Source organism: Arctopsyche grandis, chromosome 7 (genome assembly GCF_051622035.1).
Source record: "Arctopsyche grandis isolate Sample6627 chromosome 7, ASM5162203v2, whole genome shotgun sequence".
Taxonomy (NCBI): Eukaryota; Metazoa; Arthropoda; class Insecta; order Trichoptera; family Hydropsychidae; genus Arctopsyche; species Arctopsyche grandis.
The window spans coordinates 12,321,513-12,348,008 of NC_135361.1; the positions used below are offsets into that span (position 1 = coordinate 12,321,513).

The following is a 26,496-nucleotide window of genomic DNA, read 5'->3' on the forward strand; positions in this document are numbered from 1 at the left end:
CATAATTTCGATAACACCTATCTATACCAAAATGTGGTAAAGCTTATCGATATGTTTGTAGATACAATCTATGTATTATAATAAAAAAATAAACGGTTCCTATTGGTTAAAACGACGCCAGGAATACATGATAGTCCACATACACGGTAAAACTTTCATACTCAAAATATAATATATTTGAAGAATATTAAGAGTATCGAAATCAAAATACATACATACATATATAATTTACTCGCGAGTGCTTTTAGTACACGATATAGTGCTCACGCAGGAAAACTCACACATTTTGTATTTTTTGAAAACTCACACAATATGTACGTTATGGTTACTATATCACTTATCAATATAAATTGATTTGACTAGCGATATTCGAGTTATATTTTAATTATACATTTTCTAAAAACAATCAAAATTAAATCGGGGACGATACGATACATATCAGCCAACATTTCTGAAGATCACGATACTTATTGATTCTATATATGTATGTAAAGTAGAATTAATTGTGTAATATAAATTATAATGTAATTACACAATTAATATATTATACATTATAATGTAGGTACATTTATATATTTGTGTAATGCGAGCACTTTGAATATACATATATGCATTCGCTTACTTCGATATTCGCCATTCTCTATTGAACGTCACATTGAATTGAAGTAATTTGAAATGTGTGGGAGTGCTTTAATAAAAATCATCTATCAATTGGATTGAGTTAAACGAGTGTTAAATAGAGAACAGTTTCCACAGTGCACATGCACTGATTCGAGTATACAAAGATGAAGATGAATCTATTGACGAAGGTAATTTCAATCGAACTTCCATAGTATTAAATACTTAATTAAATATTCTTATGAAAATTTCAGACATGCTTCGTTATCGCTACTTGTTTCGTATTTACTTGTCCCGTTGAATCGGCAAGAATTTTAGTAGTAGCTCCATTCTTTGGGAAATCCCATTCTATTTACATACATCCCATTGTATTGGAATTGGCTAACAGAAATCATGATATTGTTCTGATTTCAACCAATACAATTAAAGATCCTCCTCCAAATATCAAACTACTGCAAAGCATTCAAGAAAGTAAATTAACCGGTAAGTTAAATGTGAAGTGGTTACAGTTTACCAATTTTATTTCTATTATTTTAATTTCTAGAAAGTTCGATTGAGATGTATGATACGTGGAGTATGTCAACAATACCTCATACACATACAATTTGGAATGATCTCCTCAATGAGACGGAAAATTGTTTGAAATCTCCCGACATTAAGAGGTTTTTGACTAAAAACGATGACCATTTCGATCTCGTCATATCAGAATTATTCCATCAGGAAGCTTTATACATGTTTGCTCATAAATATAAAGCACCCTTGATTTTACTAGGAAGTAGCACATACTACTCTGGTATAGACAGCTTTATGGGAAATCCTTCTACTCTGTCGTATTTGAACCACGAGTTCACGAAATACTACGGAGATTTAACTCTGTATCAGAGAATAGAGAACTATATCATAGGAAATTACATTTCAATTGTAAATAAATGGTATGCTATAAGGCAACAGGATGATTTAGCACGTAAATATTTCAATAATTTGAACCAACCCTTACCGAGTATCGAGGAGCTTGAAAACAACGTGTCTTTAGTTTTGTTGAATACACATTTCTCTTTTGACACTGTCAGGCCTTTGGTACCTGGAATAGTAGAAATTGGTGGCGTTCATATTAAACCACCGAAAGAATTACCTGGGGTACGTATTTTTGCTATCAAAATCTTAGCCGATATCGATTTTGTAAATGAAATGTTGTTTTTTTAGGATATTAAGAAATTTTTGGATGACGCCAAAAATGGGGCTATTTTCTTTGGTTTTGGATCATATTTGAAGAGTTCCGAAATGCCCGAAGAAAAATTGAAAATTTTCTTTAACTCTTTCAAGTCTTTGAAGCAAAGAATATTATGGAAATGGGACGGTGAAAATGAGCCAAAAAATTTTCCGAATATTTTTTTCTCAAATTGGATGCCACAATCGGATATTTTAGGTGTTATACATTGATATAAGGTCATAAGAGAAGTGGCATCAAATAAATTTTTGTCAAATTGAAACTTTTGAGCCAATCATTATTTAAGTAATGAATTAAAAATAGAACACTTAAACAATGATATTAAAATTAATGTATACCACTACTCCAATGACCGGTTAAATATTTTAAAAATCAACTCTTGTAATTGTTATTTTTTCCTGTAGCTCATCCAAATATACGAGCATTTATAAGTCACGGTGGTATGTTGAGCATGCAAGAAGCTGTGAGTAGAGGTGTGCCAATTTTAGGCATATCAGTATATGGAGATCAATTTTTAAACATGGAAAAAATAAAATCAAAGGGCATGGCAGTCCACATTCCGTACAACACTCTCAATGAAGAAAACTTCAATAAATCTTTGAATGCAATTCTAAACGACGTCAATTATGCAAATAGTGCCAAAGAAGTGTCACGAAGGTATCACGATCAGCAAAACACCCCAATGGATAATGCTATGTATTGGATTGAATATGTCATAAGGCATAAAGGGGCCAAGTTCATGAAATCAAAACTAGTCGATTATCCTTGGTACAAATATCATAACATCGATATATATTTCCTGTTTTTTATCAGTGCTGCAGTATTATATTTCATTTCACCACTAGTATTAAGATATGTTGAACTATTAGTTTTTGTTATCTTATCTCGTGCGATAAGAATTATAAGATCATTTTTTGTCGAAGGTATACTTATAGGTACCCTCGACGCTCTCAAGTTTATTATAACGATTTACGCCATATTGTACGGCATTCAATTTATACTGCGAATATTATTTTAATTATTGTAATTAATATAAAATATATATGTAAATTCAAATAAAATCTATCCACTTTGTTTTATTCACAGTGACATCTAGCGTGTCAAATAAAAATACATAACAGATTACAGTTACATCTAACTGGCAAGCGAGAAAGATTAATTTAAGATACCGTTAACTTAAAAAAGCATTGGAAATACTCGAGTAGCCACATGCTATGTTCACCTCTTGAATATTAGTATTTGTTCGTGAGTGATCGTGGCCGGACGTATGCTGTAAAATAATCAATGTAATTATTTACATAGTCCATTACATAATTGCATTAATGTTAGTGACAACTACAGTAACCGAGCATTGACCTTCGATTGCATAAAAATGATGCATCATTCAGTAAGTAAACTTTAACATACGTATTTCGCATATCAATTATGAAAAGGTTCTTAATGTTTTCTTTTATAGGAACATATACTGAGGATTTTATTCATAATAGCTGCAATCTATCCGTCGAACTACAATGCATCTAGAATACTGGTCGTTGCACCGTTTTATGGTACAGCGCACAAGATCATCATGGAGACGATATCTTTGGAACTAACGAAAAAAGGTCACGATGTTACGATTGTAACTAGAAATATCATGATCGATCCGCCGCCAAACTATCATCAAATAGCAGTGGACAGAAATGAAGAACTCGAAAACAGTGAGTAGACATTATACAGACACAGTATCGGTTATCAGAACATCGTAATAAGTTAAATTCTTTGAAAATATGTTTTAGATTATGTTCAATCAAAGCTATGTAATATTTTTTAAATGATTGGTGCAGATTGACATAATCATTATCTCTGAAAAGATGGTGACCAGTCAAAATCACCCGGTACTAAACCGCCCCGACGTAATTGTCCCGACATATCTGCAAGGTGTCAAAACCACGTGAGACAACACCGCGCGGCGACAAATCCGCGCCAGAATATATGAAAATTTGAAGATATCAATTTTGACTCGCAGTTTTGTCTCTCGCGGTTTTGTCTTCCGCGGTTTTGAAGCCTCGCGGTTATGTCGGGGCGGTTACGTCAGCGCAGTTTTGTCTCTCGCGCCTAAGTCGGGGTTCCGAAAATATACCAATTCTAGTAAATTATACTATAAATTACATAGGTCATCTCTTATCTCAATGTTTTCAAATTATTTAAATAAGTCAATGATGTACATATGTACATTTGTATTTACATACATGTGTATGTATTTTTATATCAGTATGTATGCAAGGAATGCCTCGATATGAAATGCATCATCAAACAAAAATATGAAAAATGAATTTGTTCGTAGAATTAGATAATTATGATAGTTTTGCTTTCCTATCTACAACTACAACTAAAATAGATGCTTACAACCTCAATATTACTGAAAAAAAATATGACCATGAGTTTTAAATTTCAAAACATTAAAAGTATATGTAGTTATTTATTGCAATGACCGGTACTGTATGTTTATATATGTACGATATATACTCGTATATACCGTTGAGAGCAATTGCGATACAATAGTCGTATTCTAAAACTGCCATCTATTTTCAGTGGACGCTTCCGAAATACCACGAATCACCCAATTCAAACAGTTGTGGCTGATGTGGACCACTTCTGTCTCAGCCATGGCGTTTATTTTGAACTCTCCCGCTGTGAAAAACTTCACAGCGAACGACACAAGCCACTTCGATCTGGTCATATGCGAATTGTTCTACCAAGATGTGACCTATGCTTTGGCCCAAAAATACAACGCTCCTCTAGTACTGGTCGACACGACCACTTTCTTCTCACATATGGGCGAATTCATGGGTAATCCGATTCCATTGACTTATGCTACCCACGAAGCGTACAGAGCAGATGATATCGATACTCTAGCTGGCAAATGCATGAACGCGATTTTGACCGTTTTCGATAGGCTGGGACGCAGATATTTCTATCATCCGGAAGTCGATAAGATCATAGGAGAGTATTATGTTAATTGGAAAGGAAGTTTGCCTAAGATTGATGATTTGGTCAAGAGAATTTCGTTGATATTGGTAAACACACATTTTTCGTTCGATCCTGTTATACCCTTGGTGCCTGGGGTAGTACAAATTGGAGGAGCTCACATACAACCGCATAAAAAACTACCAACGGTAAATTTTACATTATTAAAATATTCACTATTCGTACCATAGCAGCAAATTTGTATTTTGTTAAAAAAAAATCATTTTTTTTACTTGCCAAATCTAACGCTTTCAAGTAATGACTCAAACAAGTCGTTTTTTTCTCGTTAACCCTTCGAATGCTGAGCAACGCCGATCGGCGTTTTGCCAACAAGTTCATGGGCCTAAAAAACTCCGTTGGCGTTGTATTTTGAGCATGTACAAAGTGAACAAGAATACTACCCGCTAAGCCTTTCCAGGTAGCATTGAAAAAAATGCATTGAACATGGGTCATGTAATCCATGTCATTCATTTGTCAACGTTTATAAAGACTGGTTTACACCGGAGTTTCTGAATTTACTACCAGAATTTTCCGTTAAATATTTTAGATTGTGGCTTGGCATTTAGATTGTGAGCATAACATTTTAACAACAGTAAATGGAACTAGTTTTGGAAAAAAACATTCATTGATAGACTTCTTTTGTTTATTTTATATTGTGACAAGTATATAAGATAGTCTAAACACAGCTTTACAAAACTCGAAATCCTCGGCGGTAGTTATCTAGGGTTTGTTTGGATTAGCTACAATTTTTATACCTGCTTTCTATTGATTTCTAAATAATTCTAGTTGGGAATGTTGGCAAAATTTTAAGTATGACGGGCTTTCAACAGAAAATACGTTAGCACTCAAAGGGTTAATAAGATATGAGTGTTTAAAAAATGCGCAATTTTTACACATTTTTGGCTTTTGCATTTTGTAACTCAATACCAAGTATTGCCGTGTCAAAAATGAGTATTGGAATCAATAAATCATTGTCATATTTGAATTCAGTGGGTCAAACTTAGTGAATAATAATTAGTTTCTGCTCCGGTTATATGTGGAAAAGTCGCGAACAAAAATTTCAACGTCAATTAAAGTTCAATTTAAAAATTGACTTGGGTTATAAATTAATTCAATTAATTATTATTGTTGATGTGAAATCTTTTCTCGTTTTATTGCATAATATTTATATGTATATACCCACATATCTTTTTCCAAGTTTCATTTTGTCTGTACTAGTTTTGCGTAATACTAACCACCACTAATACCACCATTATGTTGTTCCAGGACGTGCAAAAGTTTTTGGACGACGCTAAATATGGCGCTATTTACTTTTCATTTGGATCACATTGGAGGACTAAGTATATGGGTAAGAGAATAGAAGTTTTCTTAGAAGCATTTCGGGGACTGAAACAACGCATCATATGGAAATCAGACGAAAGTTTACCGAAGTTAGACAACCTCTTAACGGGACAGTGGTTCCCTCAGAGCGATATATTAGGTGAGTACACATTTTCATAAAATCCAAAACGTTCAGATTGAGAGCATTCACTAAACGTATGTGCGTCTAATATTATTCTAGCTCATCCGAACGTGAAGCTCTTCATAAGCCATGGCGGTATGTTGAGCACACAAGAAGCGGTCCATTATGGTGTTCCAATTTTAGGAATTCCACTGTTTTGGGACCAGTACTCGAATGTGTTCAAGTTGAAAAAACTCGGAGCGGCCTTGAGGCTGGATTATACTGCGTTGACGTTAGAAGACTTATCGATGGCGTTGAACGAGATGTTGAGTAATCCAGAATACTCTGATAACATGAAGAAAATATCTTCGAGGTTCAGAGATCGACTCAACACTCCGTTAGAGACGGCTATGTATTGGCTGGAATACGTTATAAGACATAATGGATCGGAGTTTTTAAAATCGCCCATGGCGAACATGTCATTCGTGGATTATTACACGTTTGAATTGTTGTTGGTTTTGTTTGTGATAGTGTTATTCGCATTGTTGCTTGTGATGTTAGTGATGACGTTCAGGACGTGTCAAAGCACTCATGTTGTGATAGAAAATGTGAAAAATGTTAAGAAAATTAATTAACTTCCATTGTAACTTATTTATGCATTAATACTATTCTAAAAATATAGATATATAAAAAAATATATACATAGTGGGAGACCAGAAAATTTTATGTTTTAATTTTACCATAGAAATTATTTATTTATTTTTAATTCAATTTACAAACCAAGGCCAATGCTTACATTGCGCATATATGTATGTATATATGTAAATATGTACCAACTAGGGATTCCATAAATACCGAAATTTTTCACTACGGGTACTACCGACAGCAAAAAGTATCTGTCAATATTAATTTATTCAAGCAATAAGTGCAATAAAATTGAATAAATTAATTAATTGTAGGCTTATATTATTTTAATCAATTATTTTTTAATAATTACTTTCATATTAACAATTTTATGTTTTGACTTGTTTTTAACCGTGCAAATTACCGATCAGCGAGTGAGCGATAAAAAAAAAAAAAAAAAAATTTTTGCGTGCTCCTTGAATTTTTATGTAAATATTCAAATATTTGTCAAGTGAAAAAATTAGGTTTCCGAAATTGTCAAGTTAGTTATTAATGAATATATATATATATATATATATATATATATATATATATATATATATATATATACGGAAACATGGTTGACTTCATCATTTTTTGATGCTGAACTTTTTGATTCTTCCTGTAGGCTGCATCGTCGCGATAGAGTAGATCGACGTGGTGGTGGTGTATTATTTGCTTGTCGTGATTGGTTTCGGTCAGTCCGGATGATAAATTTTGAAACTCTATCTGGTGAGGACTTATGGAATTCATAACTTGAAAATCATAATCGAGAAAGAATATTACGAAATACAAAAACCTTGTAAACATAGAATGAATTCAAGACGATAAACGATATATAATAATAATAATTATTATTTTTAGTTGTTTGTGTATATATATGTTTTGTTTTTGTTATGTCTAATTTATTATTTTGTTTCTTGTCTTTTCTGATTTTTGACCATTGTGGCGCATTAGGAATTCCTGTAATGCTACAACGGTCCAAACTTTAAATAAATAAATATATATATATATATATATATATATATATATATATATATATATATATATATATATATATATATACACATACATACTTATTCGGATATAATCTAATCGTAATTAAGCTTTGATTTTATGATAGAATTAGCGGGTCCTTTCAATAGCAGGTCAAAAAGCATGTTGAGTGAAGACACATCTTTCGACTAATTCATACACACTGGCGGATACAAAGTTTTCTTCTCAATTAAAAACAATTAAACTAACGTAAAATGTGATTATTTTGTTATAACCGTTAGTACTGAAGGTCAGATTGTGACTAAAAACTGGTAGAACTTGTTTTAGTAATATTGGTATTGGAATCCCTTGTATAATATATACATACATACACATATACACACTTGGTTGCATCCAACAAACCCAATTATGTTTTCTGATAAATTAAAATATTTCTATTAAAAAAAAACTGAATCAATATTTGAATTCTACAAAAATTTTTAAGTAATAATGTGAAATGTTGTTATTTTTTTAATTTTTGTTTACTATGTACATATGTATGTATAAATAATTGACTCAAATCAATGTTTTCATTATCTCATGATGAATATGTACATATACTTATTAAGTACTGATCTATGTAGCAACATTTTACGTCAAGAAATGGGAATGGGAATTACAAAGGTACTTTAGCTTGACATAAAGCAAACAAATCCAAATCCAATAAAGGTTTTTGATGCTAGCTCATAAAATATGCATTTCATTACAAAACGAGGTCGACTGTTTTCACGATACTTCATTAATTTAATATAAATATGTACATATATATAAAGAAACCACTTATTGAAACTCACTATATTGTACAATTTTTTTTAGAACACTCGATATATTAAACCAATACGCATATAAACCAATACCTTTACGCAGGTCATAAAATACTGAACATAAATTTCATTGTGATAAAACTTCATTTTACTGTGAAATATTAAATGCATATATAATTTACATATACGTATGTACATATGTGTAGTAAATAATAATCGAATAGCATTGAATAGCATACCATAAATACATGTCGAGACTAATTTGCATAAGAATTCAAACATATAAACCTTTATGATCGAACTATTGGGAGCCACTATACTTAAACCAGAAAAATAAACAAATATGACACTGACAGTTTTTTTTTATTATTTTGTTATGTGAGCCATCATAGATCCTTGATGTATTAGAGTGGAACAACAACACCAAACAATTAGGTTCGTCTCACTTTATTATGCGAGAGTATGGACAGTGATACTCGGATGCTACTACGCAATGGACCTGGTTACGTTTGGTCCTGCGATTGGCTTATTTTCGAAATTTAAATTCATTTAAATTTAATTAAAATTAGTTTTATTGTGAACGAGTGTAAATAATACGCCGTCGAATAGCCTCGGAAAAGTGATCCGTTACTCGAGAGTTGAATTGTCAAGGTTCGGTGGATGAAGGAAGTGTTGCGTTTTGGCGTTCATTAATACGTCATTTATTAATGAAATATATGTACATATTACCGAGAACATATTATCTTATGAATAAGCGTATCGCGTTTTTTATTTAGATCTGGCCGGTCAGTATTGAAAATGTTTTTGGCGCGCGTGGTCGTTGTTGTGATTGCGCTTTTCGTCGGTTTTGCAAACTCGGCGCGCATCCTTGCCGTTTTGCCCGTGTTTATAAAATCGCATGCAATATTCACACATAGTATCGTGAGGGAGTTGGCCGTCAGGGGACATGATGTTACAATCATCACTCCTTTCGAAGATGTCGATCCACCTCCGAACTACAAACAGATTCTGGCCGACAAGAAAACTTGTTGGGACGAAGGTAAAGTGGCATTTTGTTTTTATTTTTTTGGCTAACTTGATTATCTTGCTTGGCTTTTACGTCGTCGTGAATGTGACCTTGAATTGAAATCTGGATAAACGTACTTTATCTTTGGTTTTTGTTATATACAAATTTAATGTTCGGTATTATTGCGTTTTATCAGCTGGCGACGTGATAAAGTTAATGCGTTAAAATTTACGTACGTATATACATGTTTACATATGTAGATCAAAAAATAATGTAATATCATACGCGAATTATATTAGTTCATAATAAAGATAAATGCAGTGAAATATAATCTGCTCATTGCAAAAATAAGTGAAGGTTATACATATGCACTATGAATGTTTGTTATGGAGAACGTATCGAATAAAATCACAGAGAATCCATTAAAATTTAGTTTCGTAAAATAAATCATTGGCACTTTTACAATTGTAAAATCAGTTTTTTTATTCATTTATTCTTCAGAAATAGTATCATGGAATATAATAATTATGATTTATACTGTACTAGTAAATCAAATATGTTAATTAGTACCATAAAAAGTGGATTCATTATCGCAACATCGTCATAAGATAATATGAAAACGCAAGGAAAAAATATTCAATTATATTTTATGTTTCTAAGAAATATTCAATTTATACTTAAGATTAAATTGAGGTATTTTCAAATGAGAAATTCTGATTAAATTCTAAAATATCCGTCGTAAAAATCATTCAAAGTTTTATATTTATTTATAGATTGACATGAAAAGTCATACAGCTTATCTCGACCTATTTATACATAAATGTAGTTATAGCTAGGATTGCAATTTACCGTCAAATTTCATTTACCAACAAACGATAAACAATTTCTCCCTCTACCAGTATTTACTAGAAAACGAAATCGTGAATAATCGAAAAAATTCGTTAACGTAAATCGAATCATAAATAATTGAAAATAAATGTCAGGTGAACAGTGCCATCCAAATATATGAAGTCCGAACGTGTTTTTATTTTTTTGTTTTAACCAATCATATTTATTTGTTTAAAGTTTGGACCTCTTGAAAGTTTGGACAATTATGATTTGGTTGGTCTGTGTGGCTACTCTTAAGCAACCATCAGCGTAGCCACTCTTACGAATGCATCTTTTTTGACATTTTATACTGAAAATAAATAAATTCCAGACTATTAAATCCACAAAACGACAATACTTCTGTATTGTCGTTTTGTCTGTATATCATATTCGCAAATTTTGCCGATTAACCGATAAACCGGTATACTGGTATTCCAATCCCTAGTTATAGCTGATGGAGTTGAAACAGTAGAGAATTTACGTATGGTATGTAAGACATTTGCTTAAATATTATGATTCAATTCACCATCGCATATGCGCATATATCAACATGTTTACTTATTGATAAGAATGTGACTCGGGCCAAACTGAGGTCATTCGCATTGATGAAAATAAATTAATTATATATTTTTATTTTCCTAATGACTTTTTTTTATTTACAGAATACACCGACGCTGAAAAGGAAATGTTCTTGACGTCAAAGCCGCCTTTTATAATACAAGAAATAGAGAGATGGTCTTCGCTATTGTGGTTCACAGAAGCAGCGTTCAATTCGTCCTCGGTTCAAGAGTTCATCAAAACGGACAATTCTCATTTCGACATTGTCATAACGGAGCTTTTCTTTCAAGAAGCATTTCTGATGTTCGGCCACAAGTACAAAGCTCCAGTGGTGATGCTATCTTCGTTCGGATTGGGTCACTACATCAATGAGCAGATGGGGAATCCATTGGTTCTGTCCACCGTTCCTTTTGAATTCATCGACTTTTTCGGTCCAATGAATACGTGGCAGAGGATCAAGAACGTCTTATGGACATTCTTCGACTTGGTTGGTAGAAAATTGTACTGTCTGCCGGGCCAACAGCAATTGGCCGAGAAGAATTTCGATAATCTTCCGAAACCCCTGCCGCAATTGGCCGAATTGGAACGCAACATCTCGATGATTCTAGTCAACACTCATTTCAGCATAGACACTATCAGACCGAACATTCCTAGTTTGGTGGAAGTGGGCGGAGTGCACATTAAGCCCCCTAAAGAACTTCCTGATGTGAGTATTATTGCTATAAACTTGCCGTTTGCAGATCACGCAAACGTCGTTTCAAAGACAATTGAATTGCATCTCGTTTAAACGCGGCAGATTGTCGTGATAACAACGCTCGTTACCAGCCGACTTTATAAATTGGCTTTCATTAAAAGCGATAGCTTTAAAATCTGGAGCAATTGATTCGACTCGTGGATAAGAAAAGGTCGTTGGAGAATAATCGCCTTGTATTTACAAGGAAAATTTGTACGATATAAGTTTTTGCTGTGATTTTTTGCACAGTGAATGACCAAAAAGCAGAAAAAGAATAAGCACAAGTAATTGTGGGTTAGCTTATTTTTTACCGAGTAAATGCATTTAAAATTTGGCGTTTAAAACCAAGTGAACATTCAGAATTGAAATCATTTAAAAGACAAAGACATAGATGCATACATATACACAAATAGTACCTATGTACATATATGACGTCAATCATAGACAATGCATACATTATTTTTAATATATTTACATACATTTACACGAACGTTTATTACGTTTAAATATAATATATGAAATTCAATAATGATATGTGAGACAAGAATATATACAAATATTATATATGTATACATATTTCTTAAAATGAATCTCGGAATTTCATTAGCTGTAGAATAGAATGTTGATATGCTGTTTTGTTCCTTATGTGTTTAATGTACATACATATGTATGTATTGTGATATATTTACGTATAGCATACATTCATACATATATATTTACCCAAATCTTATATTAAACATTAAATATTTAAGAGTCAATAGTTATATATTATAACAAAGATAAGTCTATTTATTTGTACATTTCAAAATTAATTTGGACTTATATGTACATATATATATATATATATATATATATATATATATATATATATATATATATATATATATATATATATATATATATATATATATATATGAGTTCGGTCTTTCGTGTCATGTGAGGAGGACGTGCTTCTGCGTTCCTCCCGCTATTACTCGCTTAAACCCGGCTATTGCACGAAATTTAACTTAACCATCTAATCACTTATTTTACTAATTGCATCCTAGTATAATTTAAGTGTAAAAATAAACAGCAAATCGGTCGTAAAAAGCGGTTTTATATCAGTTATTTCGAAAAATTTTGTGCTAATTTTTGTGTCAAATCGGTGTCAAACGAGATACATCTCCCTACCTGAATACAAAAAAAGGGTCCTTCGCCAGCCAAGTCGGTCCCACAGAAGCAATAAATCTTCCACATAATTGCTTCCAGCCAAAAATCTTTAACGAACTTTACTTAATAGAATAATAGCAAACAGAAACGGTGTTTCCCAACTGTCTATCAGTTCTTTTTCATATTTAAATTATATTAAAGTAATTCGTGTAATTTTATATACTTTACTAAAGTTATTATTAAAATATTAAATTGCAAACCGCACTCACATATATAAATCCGTTGTCTCCAAAGAGGCGTCTCACGATAAAGATCTGTAAAAAAGTAGTATAACAATTGCTAATCTATTATTATCATAACTAACTACTTTCACTTACAAAGTAACCCTGTTAAATGGCATGTAATAACTCATAAGTGATCCAAGTGATACCTAGGATGACTATATGTCAAAGCTGACCACAGAGAAGAGTTTATGGCGGTAAGAACTCACTCCTTGAATGGAAATCTCTCTCAAGTACCGCCTTTTTCTCAACACATCTTGGATAAATGCGAGAAAAATAATATCCAAACCTCCAACAAGGTAAGAGTGACGATGGATGATAGCTTAGCTAATAGAAACCTGTATTTAGCCACGTACAATGTAAGAACGTTATCGAGTGAAGGAAGTGTGCTTGCATTAGAGAATGAACTAGAAAGTATCAAATGGGATTTAGTAGGACTTAGCGAAGTAAGACGAAAACAGGAAAACCAAATAATCCTAAAAAGTGGTAACTGTCTCTACTGGAGAGGGCTACCAAATGGTAGAATAGGAGGAGTAGGGTTTCTTATCAATAAGAGAATAGAAAGAAATATTATAGAAATAAACGACATATCGGAACGTATATGCTATGTAGTACTAAGAATCTCGAGCAGGTACACTTGTCAAATCTTCCAAGTGTACGCCCCCACATCTAGCCACCCAGACGAGGAAATAGAAGACTTCTACGAAAAACTACAGGGCGCATACGATAATAGCCGCCACCACTTTAAAATAATCATGGGCGACTTTAACGCAAAAATAGGACAAAAGGCAAACACAGAAAGAGCAGTAGGCAATTTTGGTACCGGCCAAAGAAACGACAGAGGCGATCGCCTCATAGAATTCGCAGAACACAACAGGCTCTTCATCACTAATTCATTTTTCAGGAAAAACACCAACAATAAGTGGACTTGGGAGAGTCCTAAAGGAGACAGAAACGAGATCGATTTCATCCTAACAAATGCCCTGCACTCCGTTAAAGACGTTAGTGTTTTAAGTAAAGTAGATATAGGCAGCGATCACAGATTAGTCCGTGCCAAGATGGCCATTAATATAAATTGCGAACGTAGGAAATTAATAAAAGGATGCAGTAACTCTCCAGATTTCGCTCAACTAAGGTCTAGGAAAAAGGAATTCGAACTCGAACTTGGAAATCGATACGGGAAATTAAGCCCAGAAGCAGACATCGAGGAATTGAACACTGTAATTAGTTCGGTTCTAACCTCAACAGGTAAGAAATTAGGTGGTTTCAGGAAACAGATTAAATTAAGCAAAATTTCAGCGGAAACAAAAAACCTAATTAAGCATAAAAGGAATTTAGATAGGGATAATAATAAGCAAGAATACAATCTAGTAAATAAGGAAATTAAGAAGAGAATAGTCAGGGATGTCAGGGATTTTAACAGCAAGCTAATAGAAAATACCATTAAGAATAACCGTAGCCTGAAAAAGTGCAAACAGGATCTTTTCTTAGGCAAAAACCAAATGATCGCAATCAGATCAGAGAGCGGAGTAATAATTAGGAATAGAGAAGAAATCATAGACAGAGTTTACACGTTCTATGCAAAACTATACGAGAACGACAACGGCCAATTCCCCACTCTGGAATCGACACACGGCCAAAGGGTTCCTGCAGTATTGCCTAGCGAAGTAGAGGCCGCGCTAAAAACTGCAAAGAATGGTAAAACCCCAGGGGAAGATAATATTCCCATCGACTTACTAAAATGTGGCGGCCCCCCCCTAATTAATATCTTAGCTAGGCTTTTCAGCAAATGCATCCAGAACCAAGCTATACCAGAAGGATGGAATAACGCAACTATCATTTTAATACACAAAAAAGGCGACAAAAGCGATATCAAGAACTACCGACCCATTAGTCTACTTTCAGCGGTCTACAAGCTCTTCACGAAGGTTATTACAGAAAGGCTGAAGAATATCCTCGACGAGAACCAACCTATAGAGCAGACAGGGTTTAGGGCAAATTTCAGCACAATGGACCACCTCCAAGTAGTTGGCGAACTAATCGAGCGCGCCAACGAATATCAACGGCCACTGTGCCTAGGTTTCGTCGATTATGAGAAAGCCTTCGATACAGTTAGTCATAATGCAGTACTTAACGCTCTAAAAACACAGGGAGTGCCGGAACCCTATGTGGGACTGTTAGCTACAATATATAAGAATGCCACAGCTTCAGTTAAAATTTTTTCAGGTACAGATAGATTTAGCATAGGAAAAGGAGTAAGACAAGGAGATACAATCTCGCCCAAGTTATTCAATGCGGTGCTTGAGGGAGTTTTCAGGAAATTGGATTGGGATACAGCCGGAGTAAGCATCAATGGTCGCTTTTTGAGTCACCTTCGGTTCGCAGACGATATAGTTTTAGTAGCTCGTGATTCAGCTGACCTACTTATCAGACTAACACAGCTGGACAGGGAAAGTAGAAAAGTAGGATTAAAAATTAACGTAGATAAGACTAAACTAATGTTCAATAGTTATTGCATGCCTGATAGCATCCCCTTAGATGATAAACCAGTAGAAGTAGTAAATAATTATTTATATTTAGGTCAAATAATTGACATGTCTGGTAGTAAAAATGAAGAGATAAAGAGACGTATGAAATTGGGGTGGAGTGCATTTGGACGGATGAATGCTGTTTTTAAATCAAAAATGCCACTCTGCCTGAAGAAAAGGATCTTTGATCAATGCGTTTTGCCAGTGATGACGTATGGATGTGAAACTTGGACACTGAACGCCAAGATGCAAAATAAAATCCAATGCACTCAAAGAAGTATGGAACGCTGTATGCTTGGCATAACGAGGAAAGACAGGAAGCGGAACACGTGGGTGAGAAATATGACAAGGGTAGTGGACATAGTGGATAGAGTGAAGAGATTGAAATGGCAATGGGCGGGTCACGTAGCTAGGAGGATGGACGAAAGGTGGACAAAAGAAGTGCTTGAATGGTACCCGAGAGAAGGCAAAAGAGTAAAAGGAAGACCGCAAGGAAGATGGGTGAACGAAATTAGGAAAATGTGCGGAATGAGATGGATGAGTGTTGCGCAAAACAGAGACGAGTGGAAGCGTGTTGGAGAGGCCTTCATCCAGCAGTGGATGGCGAATGGCTGTAAATGATGATGATATATATATATATATATATATATATATATATATATATATACATATATATATATATATATATATATATACATATATATATATATATATATATATATATATATATATATATATATATATATATATATATATATATATATATATATATATATATATATATTTTATATATATATATATATATATATATATATATATATATATATATATATATATATATATATATATATATATATATATATATATATATATATATATATATATATATATATATATATATTCTGATACGTATGTATGTACATATGTACATATAAATTGAGATTTAATTAATTTTAGTTTTATTGTTTTCAGGATTTGAAGAAGTTTTGCGATGAAGCCAAAGAAGGAGTCATATATTTCAGCCTGGGAACCATCATTAAGAGCTCAGAGCTGTCACCAAAAAAATTAGCAATAATCATTAAGGTTTTCAGCCAATTGAAACAAAGAATCTTGTGGAAATGGGAGACAGATAATCCGCCGAAGGTCTCCAATAACGTTTTAGTATCGAAATGGCTTCCGCAAGCATCGATACTAAGTGGGTACTCATTCAAGTGTGCGTGATGATAATATCGCATTATATTATATTACTCATTGTTCTTGTTCTAGGTCATCCAAATGTTAAATTATTCATAACCCACGGCGGACTTCTCGGAAATCAGGAGGCAATTTACTACGGAGTTCCTATACTAGGAATGCCATTCTTCGGAGACCAATTCCTGATCATCGACAAGGCCGTAAAGAACGGCTACGGTTTGAGTTTGATGTACAAAGATATTACAGAACAATCTCTGGCACAAACACTGGATCGATTGATCAACGATCCATCGTTTGCCAGAAAGGCCAAAGGTGTCTCTGCAAGATTTAGAGACAAACCACTCAGTGCCATGGACACGGCCATCTTTTGGGTCGAATACGTAATACGACGCGGTAACGACGATCATATGAGATCGCCTACATTGGATATCAATTGGTATGAGTATCTTTTGCTAGATGTCGCTTTAATATTGATCGCTGGATCAGTTTTAGTCGCTCTATTGATATACTTTTTGATATTAGTGGTGTGTAAATTGCTTTTGTATAGAAAGCCCAGCAAGCGAAAGCCAAAATATCAATAAAGTTACGAGATTGGTTCTGCGGTTGTCTTTTGTAAGGCCGTAAATACTCAATTGAAAATTTAGTGTTCATATTGATCAAAGTGAATCTGTGATTTTTAATGAATCATTTTACGTACGTAAAAAGTGTCATTTTTTATTGTGTACAAATGTAAGGTGACCATTCGTGCTGGTTTTACCAGTAGTACAGTACTGATTTTTAGCTATCTGTCCTGGCAAGTCGTGAGATAAAAACCAGTTCATTTTATTCATACAATATTTTTTATTATCTAATAGGTGGATATTCAAAACCATTAGCGCAAATCTCCTACAAAAAATATTGGCAAATACGTCGAAATTGTCTCTGTTTTTTTAGGAATAAAGCCACCTACCGTATGACTTCTTTCCTTGATGAACAATTTGAACATGATAAGTGCATATACATACGTTCCAATGATTAAATGTAATTTTAATGGTCCAATGATTAAATGCAATGTTTGTTATAATCTCTAAGTATAATTTTAACCAGTCTTATGTAGAATGTTGTAAAATCATAACATTCTATTTTATAAATGTTTGTCTATGACTATCTAATGCTCATTAACCATTTTTGTAATTAGAAATATTTTTTGGAAAAAATGGTTTTGAATTTGAAAAAAATGGTCACCTTATATAACGTTAGATAATAATTTTTAATCGATTCATATAATATTATCATTGAAATTTGATTTAAGCTACACAACAAATGTATATAATAAAATTCCTAATTTAATAATCGAATATTTAATGAATTTTGAAATGATTTTCTGATTTTCATACTCAAATTAAATTGTTGTATAATAAATATAGTGAATCAAAATAATATTATTTTAATAATCCCCAGTTGAGAAATCGAATCCACGATGATTATATTTTTACGTATTTTTTAGGTTTTAGTTATTTTTTTGCATGGTCAATTTGACATAGCGTGACCGGTGAAGTAATATTATATACATAGGTACATAGTAGAGTCGATTCAGTAAATTTGCTATTGTTTCATCGAAATGTGGCAATAATTGCACTACGATCGTTGCCTACAAATAACATAAAGCGATAAATTAATTTAAAGTACGTTTTGAACGGCTCTAATTCGACTATAGCCATCATTAGGAATGCATTTCGCGTCACGGCAAATTATGCAAATTCGGATGCACTAACATTTTCGCTTTTACTATGCAGCGCTTGCATAACGCCTTTTGAATAAGTCTTATGCGAGCGAAATGAAAGGTGACTTTATCTGTGAGCGATATTAAATTGAAATTTTATATTATACATACATACATACATATTGAATAATGGACTGTGTATGAGAGTGCAAGTGTGTGGGTCATATTTGCGAACATTTGCGTAACTTTCTTTCTGTGTACGTTCTGCTAAAAAGTTGTTTCGAAACGCCCTAAAAGTGTGACAATGGCGACAGAAAGTGGCACGCCAACCTCTCTCTTTGGTTGACGCGCTACATTTAACTTTTCAATGGAATCAAAGACTTTTGAAGTAGTTTCAGGACTCGAAAGAAATCTATGGGTACAGGAATGCTTATAAATCTAATGTTAAGGTTCACATTGACAGGTTGCTTTTATTCATTTTTTTTTAATTTTGTTGTAAAAAGGTCCCCTTTGAACACCTGTCAAAAGTATAAAATATTCTGGATCTGTTTACATTTTTTTTTACTCGAGCTACATATGTAGTTATGAAGAAGAACTGGTTTGCCTTATCAATGCCGCCTGATTCGAGTTCTAAACGAAATCGAAAGCAATTCTTCGATGTTATAATGACTAACTGATCCATTCATGATTTATATTTCAAATACGACTGCGAAAAATCAGAACAATTTTAAATTAATTGATTAATTAATTGATGATTTAAAATAAAATTATTAATCATTAATTTTTAAATTATTAATTTGAAGCATATAATCAATGAATGGAAAATTATTTTGCTTAAATTTGTTCATTAGTTAACTTGATACGGTTACATTATATTTCTTGTAAAACTCACAATTATTGAAGTGGAACTAAAATTATTGTGTACATACATATGTATATAATTTAAATAATTGCTCATTTATATACATACATATGTATGTATGTACAAGTTACAATGTACAATTACATGCTTCTTTGGCATTTTTAATATGCTAAAATATCTATAACATTCCAATAAGAAAGTGTGAAATAAAAGTTCGTTTAACTCTAGTGTATGTAGAGTGCATTTATATTTTTGTTTGTGAAAGCATTCATCAACTATATTAGTGTATGATTATAGACAGCTTCAATGGATCAAGTTTTGGACCATACTTTATTAAGATAACGTAATTATATACATACATACATACATGCAGAGGTATATGTTTTAACGATTTAAACTTTCGAAAAACAGGTAGGTACCATTTTTGCACTGCAGAAATAATTGGTCTCTTCACATAACCAAAATTAACTATTCATTTAATGCAATACAGTATATACGTATACATATAAGTACATTCACATACATACTGTTTTTTAAAGTGTTAAAAACAAGACAAAGAACGTCTTAATTACCTCAAACTTAAAAGAAGAAGCATTTCCAATGAGCATTTGAAAACAAAATGGTCATTTTAAGTTCAATGGAGACAAAAACTGGTTTTCTGTTTTGTATAGCATCTTCTCTTCCTCCAGTAAAAATGCCTGGATGTGAAGTACCCCGGGTTATTGGACTCGTTCCATAACCTTCCACATCCAATGTTCCGTTCTCAATAGCAGCGTAGCATATTCGAGATGCTTATCTTCAAATTAAATGAATTTACACATATGTATATGCATGTATGTATATGTACAATCAAAATTTCATTTAAGTTTGCACGAAAATTAGATTCTAACGATACGTCGTAAGTGTCAATTTCGAAATTTGTCACAAAATATATTTACTCTACAAATCAACACGTTACACTGATGATATTGTGCACAGCAATATTCAAGTTGCACAAGAATCACAGACAAATAGCGTCTTTACAGACGAGAGGAGGTCGAGCTGACACAAATGTGAATAAGTCTGTTTCATTTTCCTTATTATTTTTTATTTTATTTTTATTTTTATTTTACGTCAATGTTTGGCGAGTCATGAGTCTTGGGCAACAACCAACACAGTTGGATCTTAACAGGTACAGGTGAGGTGGTCACAGCCTCTTCAGTGCAGGCAGATCACTGCTTCGACCGGACGTGCATCGTCCTCTGTTAATAGCAATTAACCCAGTGCGATCGGCAGTGTATATAAATAAAATAGTTATTTGTGAATGTTTGTGTTTATAATAGTGAAATAGTATTTTTATTTTAATTACATAGTGTACAAACAACAATTGTGGATTTCAATTAAGATTATTTGGTTTGATTGTGATCCGCACACAAATTGTCAATTAGGAAAATAGACGCGCTAGTAAACAAATCAATCATTCGAGTCATATTTCAGTTATAATTTCAATAGTTTTGTTTGTCAAAAGCTATATTTGAGTTTTTTTTAAATAATGTTTGTTAAAACTTCAGTAAACAAAAACCTGTATTCAGATTCAGTTTCAACGTAAAATTCATGCAAATTGATGATTGATACTCGTGCTGGTAATTGGATTATTAGTCACATTGCGGCGGTCACAAAGACAATTTTTCCATTAAAATCGCGAATATTTGGCACTCAAATTCTTGTTAGTATTTTTTTATTTTACAAATATACCAGGAAGGCTTAAAAGATAAACCCCAAATGCGCCTTCCTGGTCCACATAATTATTACATAGATACATGTAAATCTAAACAATATCTGACATCTATGGTCAGTATACAGATATTACAAACATCTTATTAATACGATAAATAACGATGAATAACTTTCACGTAACAATACGAATTTTATATTCGATAAACAACCACAGAGACATCTACGGTGAGCAATATGGCGAAACCTAAGATATAACAATAACTAAAGGTTCGCAACAGAAAATTGGGAAGGAAACGCCAATGATATGATAGTTATCGTTAGTATGATGGACTTTTCGGCTGCCAGATGTTCCGTTATAGAGATTTTAGTGACTTTGTGACCAGTGCTTTGTGACCAGTAATCACCGAACCACTCGTGCCATTTTATCAAATGTAAAATTCCGATGTTTTTTAATTCCCAAAACGTACACATTAATTTAACATATTCAAATATGAAAATTTCAACTGAATACTAGACAAAATGTCATCTTGTTCCACTTGTTTGGATTTAAAGTTAATCGAATGAATCTGTGTATTTATATACATATAGTGCTCATATTTTCGTGACATTAATTCAGGTTGTTTGTTTTCATTTATTTTATTGCGATATACGACCGCAATTGTAATCCACTCATCTTTTATTGAATAAAGTCGCATTTATGTGTCATTTTTTTACTATAATTTCAAAATATGTTAAATGTGTCGAAATCACACACGGTCAATTTTAAATTGCCAAAACTGCGATTTCTAAACGCACTCAGTTTTCTATTTAATATTGCCAATATTTGCGTACAAAGACTTGAGTCAACGCGTGTGTAAGTTTTATTTATTTCTCGGCTTATTTTGACAGTCATTAACAAAAAAAAATTGGAAAAACCGGTATTGATGGTGTGAAAATTAATAGACAAACAATAATTGTTAGAAAAATTGTAATAAGGACAAAGTCACCATGAAATTTTACGTCTGGTGTTTCGTGGCGTTTGCTTTTGCAAACTCAGTTCCAGTTTCAAAATCAGATTATATCTTGGCTATATTCCCTCTGGATATATCAACACATCAAAGGTTCAGTCGACCAATTCTAAGAGAACTTGCAAGCAGAGGTCATACTGTTACGGTCATAACTCCAGAAGAAGATCCAAAGCCTTTACCCAACTACAGGCAGATATTGGTTCCAAGAATTCCACTTTGGGATGCAGGTAAAAACAATTCCGACTAAAACAAAAATAAAATAACTTAAATCGGTCAAGTTTAGACGTTCCAAATTAACATTCACCGCTCATCGCTCTGTTAACTATACAATACATAGTTAACGGCTTTTTTACGTACAAAAACAATAAAAAAATCAGCGATGGACAATACTTTTCTCAACTTGTTTTTATTTCATCTTTGAATGTGATTTCGATTAAATTTCAACAGAAAATAAAAGCCTTGTAAAAACAAGCACAAACAAAACCACAAAATTCCATGAACTTCTTCTTAAACTATTTGTTTTAGTTTGACTCAGTTGGAAAGTTCCATCATTGTGCAACTGAATCATGAACATTGACTAAAACTAACTCATTTAAATTTTTCAGTATCGACAAATGACAGTTCAACAGCATCACCCAAAAAGAGCTCTCATCGAGAGATTCAAATCGATTTGCGAAACAGAAGCCAGATAATCGCAGACACAATCTTAAGTTCAAAAGCTATGAAAGATTTCATGAGCGAAGACAAAACCCCATACAATCTCATAATATGTGAACTTTTTAACATGGAAGTTTTCTACATGTTCTCACACATTTACAAAGCTCCAATAGTGGGATTTTCTTCATTCGGACACGCTCATTCTGTAAACCAAATATTGGGCAATCCTTACGAACTGTCATATGTATCTCACGAGAATCTACAACTACCAAAGCGTTTAAAGATACTCGACAGGGTGCAAAACACCTTTTGGACGATGGTAGATCTCATCGAAAGGGGCTGGTGGATAAATTCCGAACAAGAGGAATTGGTGAAGAAGCATTTTTCTTATTTGAAAGAACCGTTGCCGAGTTTGAAGGATTTGGAAAAGAACGTCACACTGGTGCTGGTCAACTCTCATTTCACAGTCGACACTGTAAGACCGATGGTTCCTGGAATTATCGAAATTGCAGGAGTTCATATTGACACCCCGAGAAAACTTCCAAAGGTATTTTGAATTTATTGACTTTATTGAGAATCGTATGTATAAATAAATATCTACAAAAATTTCAAAGAACGGTTTGCGATTTAAGAACAACTCATTTATTATTCATGATTTTACGGTACTAATAAAATTATACTTTATGGGGCTTTAGCGAACAGAAAATCTTTCGTCTATTAATAATTTTACCGTTGCATGATATTGCAGCTCAGTAATTGCAGCTATTCAATTAACATTAACACGTTGGTTTCTGGTGTTGTCTTTGTATTTTGCATAAAAGTGTGCTTCTGCATTATTAAAAAAAGCAATCAATACATATTTTTCTTATTATGATAAAATATATTTAAGACGAAGCAAATTTTTATTATTTTTCAAATTATCATTTTAAATGAGTAGCAAGAACCGTCACCATAATATAATGTGTAAATACATACATATGTACATACATATATACTGTCTTACTCTATTTCACTTAAATATTCTTTCTCACATTTTTTTTTCGAAAGGCCTCATATGCTTTTTTATTTTGCATATTTGAGTTTACTTTACTTTCCTTGATTGAACTTATTACATTCAAAATTTCTTACATACAATTTGACAAAAAATGAGCCTTAAATCACATATATTACCTACATAAAACTCATTATAACAGAAAATATGTATAAATATTAAAATTTCCCCACTTTATATTTTCAGGAAGTTGATTCATTTTTAGCTCAAGCAACGGATGGAATTATTTATGTCAATTTCGAAAGTGATGTATTCAAATCTGAAATATGTCCTGGTCGTATGAAATTATTTTTAAAAGCATTCAAAAGACTGAAACAAAGAGTAGTTTGGGCATGGGAAGGTGAAGAAATACCAGATGCGCCGCGAAATGTAATGATGGTCAAACCAATTCCACAGAGTGACATTTTAGGTAAAAAAAAAAACACAGATTATAAAAATTATTTTAAATTACACGTTATAAAATAATAATCGATGTTGAAATTTCAGGATATCCAAAAGTTGAATTGCTTATAACCCATGGAGGTCAAATACACGTACAAGAAGCAATCTCAAGAGGAATCCCGATACTATGCATTCCGATGTATGGAGATCAATTTTCGACGTGTTCCAAAGCGGTCCAAGACGGGTACGGAAAGGAATTAGCCGTTGAAGATCTTTCGGAAGAGACTATAATGAGTGCCACCGTCGAAGTATCCGAAGGTTCTCGAATTCAGGAGAAGATCGAAATGGCATCGTCCCTTTTCAACGACAAGCCGAATCCTGCCATGTATACGGCTATTTATTGGATAGAGTATGCGGGTAGGGGAGCGAACCACATAAAATCCCCTGCCTTAGAATTGTCCTGGTACGAGTACTACTTGTTGGACACCGTTGCCATAATGTGGTTGGCAGCCTACTATATGTTCCGCTTTATATCGTGGATGTGGATGAACGTAGTTTTGAGGAAAAAAGTACCCAGAAATGATATTCAACATCTGATCGAGAAACCAAAAGAGCACTACAAAGAGCAATAATGTTACAAATTACTATTAAGAACAATTTACATATTAAGAAAAAATGAACACGTGAGATAAATAAATTTATTTAATTAAAAAAACACGTTTTTTTCAAGTCCATTTTCTTACGTTAGCGATTTGTTGACGAAGTTGTGGAATTGAATTGTGAGTTGGAGTCGTAGATTTTGAGTACTTTTGAAGTTGAAGTCGTAAAAAAATCTATTGAATTCAATTTTGCTACTTGAAATTTATTAATTATATATATTTTAACAGGTTTCAAACGTTCCTAGTAAAGGGATTTGAGTCTTTAAAGTCGGATCCAGAGGTCAGAGTCTTAGTCAGTATCTAAATAAAATGATGCAAATTCAAGCAATCATATTTACATACATGTTGTACATACACATGTGCGTATATACACATACTAAATAGAGCGTATAAAATGATAATAAAAACGTCAAACATTTAATTTAAATAGCAACTTGAAAATATTAAAAAATATTTAAAGTTAAGTTTAATATATCTAAATAACGAAATATGTATGTAATGAACATACGTTTATGAAATGGATTGATAATTTCGAAAATAGGATGATTCAACTTAATCTGTAAAAAACAGTCATACGAAAACAATATATCAACAGAAATAAATATATACGAATGAATTTATTACGATTAGGAAACAATTAATTCGAATATTTTTTTCTTGATTTCAAATGCAATATGGACGTCATAAATGAAGCTTTTTTTATGACAATAATAGCGTAGTATTGGTGGGAATAATAATACGAATGGTTTTTATGGAAACCGGTGTCACAAAAGATTTAATAACTGATTGCTGTGAGAGTTTTTTGCGAGTGTGCATCAGTTCGATGGAGTAAATTTGCACTAGTGTTCGACGCGAGTTTCTACCTCGAAGCTGCAAATACATTTTCGCCAATTAATGGATTTCTCTGGTACAGTGTGGCCGACAAAAAACTTCAACAGCGAGCCAATAGTTTTGTCATATAATATATTGTTCATATAAATACACTGTTTCAGTGTGCTGACTACGGTCGTATTACGAACAGATGCAACCGAGGGGAACTACATATTATTTTTGAATTCACTTTGTAATAATGCATATTTAATACGTGCAAAATATACTATAATATACGTTCATAAATCGCGATGACGATTTAAACTGTTCGTTGCGTGCGTAATATTAAGTACATATACATACATACGTATCTTTGATACTTCTTAATTGGTAATTCAGTGCCTAATTTGTAAATAATTTGATATTTTATAATGTGTATCAAATATTGGAAAAATATTACTATGTGGTGAATTGCAAAATAACTTCAGGCTAACCGGTAATGTATATTTATATGTAATTAAACGTGTTTAATGAATATAATGCCATACATAATGAATTCGAAAGAATCTACACATTTATG

At 32.7% G+C, this 26,496-nt stretch overlaps 5 protein-coding genes across 13 annotated transcripts in view; 4 read left to right on the forward strand and 1 right to left on the reverse strand.

The window, feature by feature from the left end:
• The window catches only part of LOC143914059 (uncharacterized), a 211,921-nt gene that overhangs the window by 103,863 nt on the left and 81,562 nt on the right, over positions 1–26,496 (reverse strand). The window lies entirely within an intron of this gene.
• LOC143914897 (UDP-glycosyltransferase UGT5-like) lies at positions 563–2,911 on the forward strand. The gene is made up of 5 exons (XM_077435298.1): positions 563–809; positions 873–1,101; positions 1,163–1,755; positions 1,822–2,044; positions 2,251–2,911. The coding sequence occupies exons 1-5, from the start codon at positions 786–788 to the stop codon at positions 2,862–2,864; spliced, it is 1,683 nt and encodes a 560-aa protein (XP_077291424.1). The 5' UTR covers positions 563–785; the 3' UTR covers positions 2,865–2,911.
• On the forward strand, positions 3,020–7,031 carry LOC143914898 (UDP-glycosyltransferase UGT5-like). The gene is made up of 5 exons (XM_077435299.1): positions 3,020–3,233; positions 3,303–3,543; positions 4,418–5,001; positions 6,119–6,332; positions 6,414–7,031. Exons 1-5 carry the CDS (start codon positions 3,219–3,221, stop codon positions 6,926–6,928), a joined length of 1,569 nt encoding a protein of 522 aa, XP_077291425.1. The 5' UTR covers positions 3,020–3,218; the 3' UTR covers positions 6,929–7,031.
• LOC143914899 (UDP-glycosyltransferase UGT5-like) lies at positions 8,496–18,485 on the forward strand. The gene is made up of 4 exons (XM_077435300.1): positions 8,496–9,794; positions 11,291–11,892; positions 16,850–17,072; positions 17,144–18,485. Exons 1-4 carry the CDS (start codon positions 9,554–9,556, stop codon positions 17,650–17,652), a joined length of 1,575 nt encoding a protein of 524 aa, XP_077291426.1. The 5' UTR covers positions 8,496–9,553; the 3' UTR covers positions 17,653–18,485.
• On the forward strand, positions 20,640–25,157 carry LOC143914169 (UDP-glycosyltransferase UGT5-like). Of its 9 annotated transcripts, none has more exons than XM_077434270.1 (5): positions 20,640–20,695; positions 22,240–22,585; positions 22,964–23,562; positions 24,253–24,475; positions 24,553–25,156. In XM_077434270.1, the coding sequence occupies exons 2-5, from the start codon at positions 22,339–22,341 to the stop codon at positions 25,077–25,079; spliced, it is 1,596 nt and encodes a 531-aa protein (XP_077290396.1). In that variant the 5' UTR covers positions 20,640–20,695; positions 22,240–22,338; the 3' UTR covers positions 25,080–25,156. The 9 variants fall into 9 exon arrangements, with proteins under 9 accessions (XP_077290396.1, XP_077290399.1, XP_077290394.1 ...); XM_077434273.1 differs by lacking the exon at positions 20,640–20,695 and adding an exon at positions 20,751–20,806; XM_077434268.1 differs by lacking the exon at positions 20,640–20,695 and adding an exon at positions 20,791–20,934 and having other exon boundaries at positions 24,553–25,157.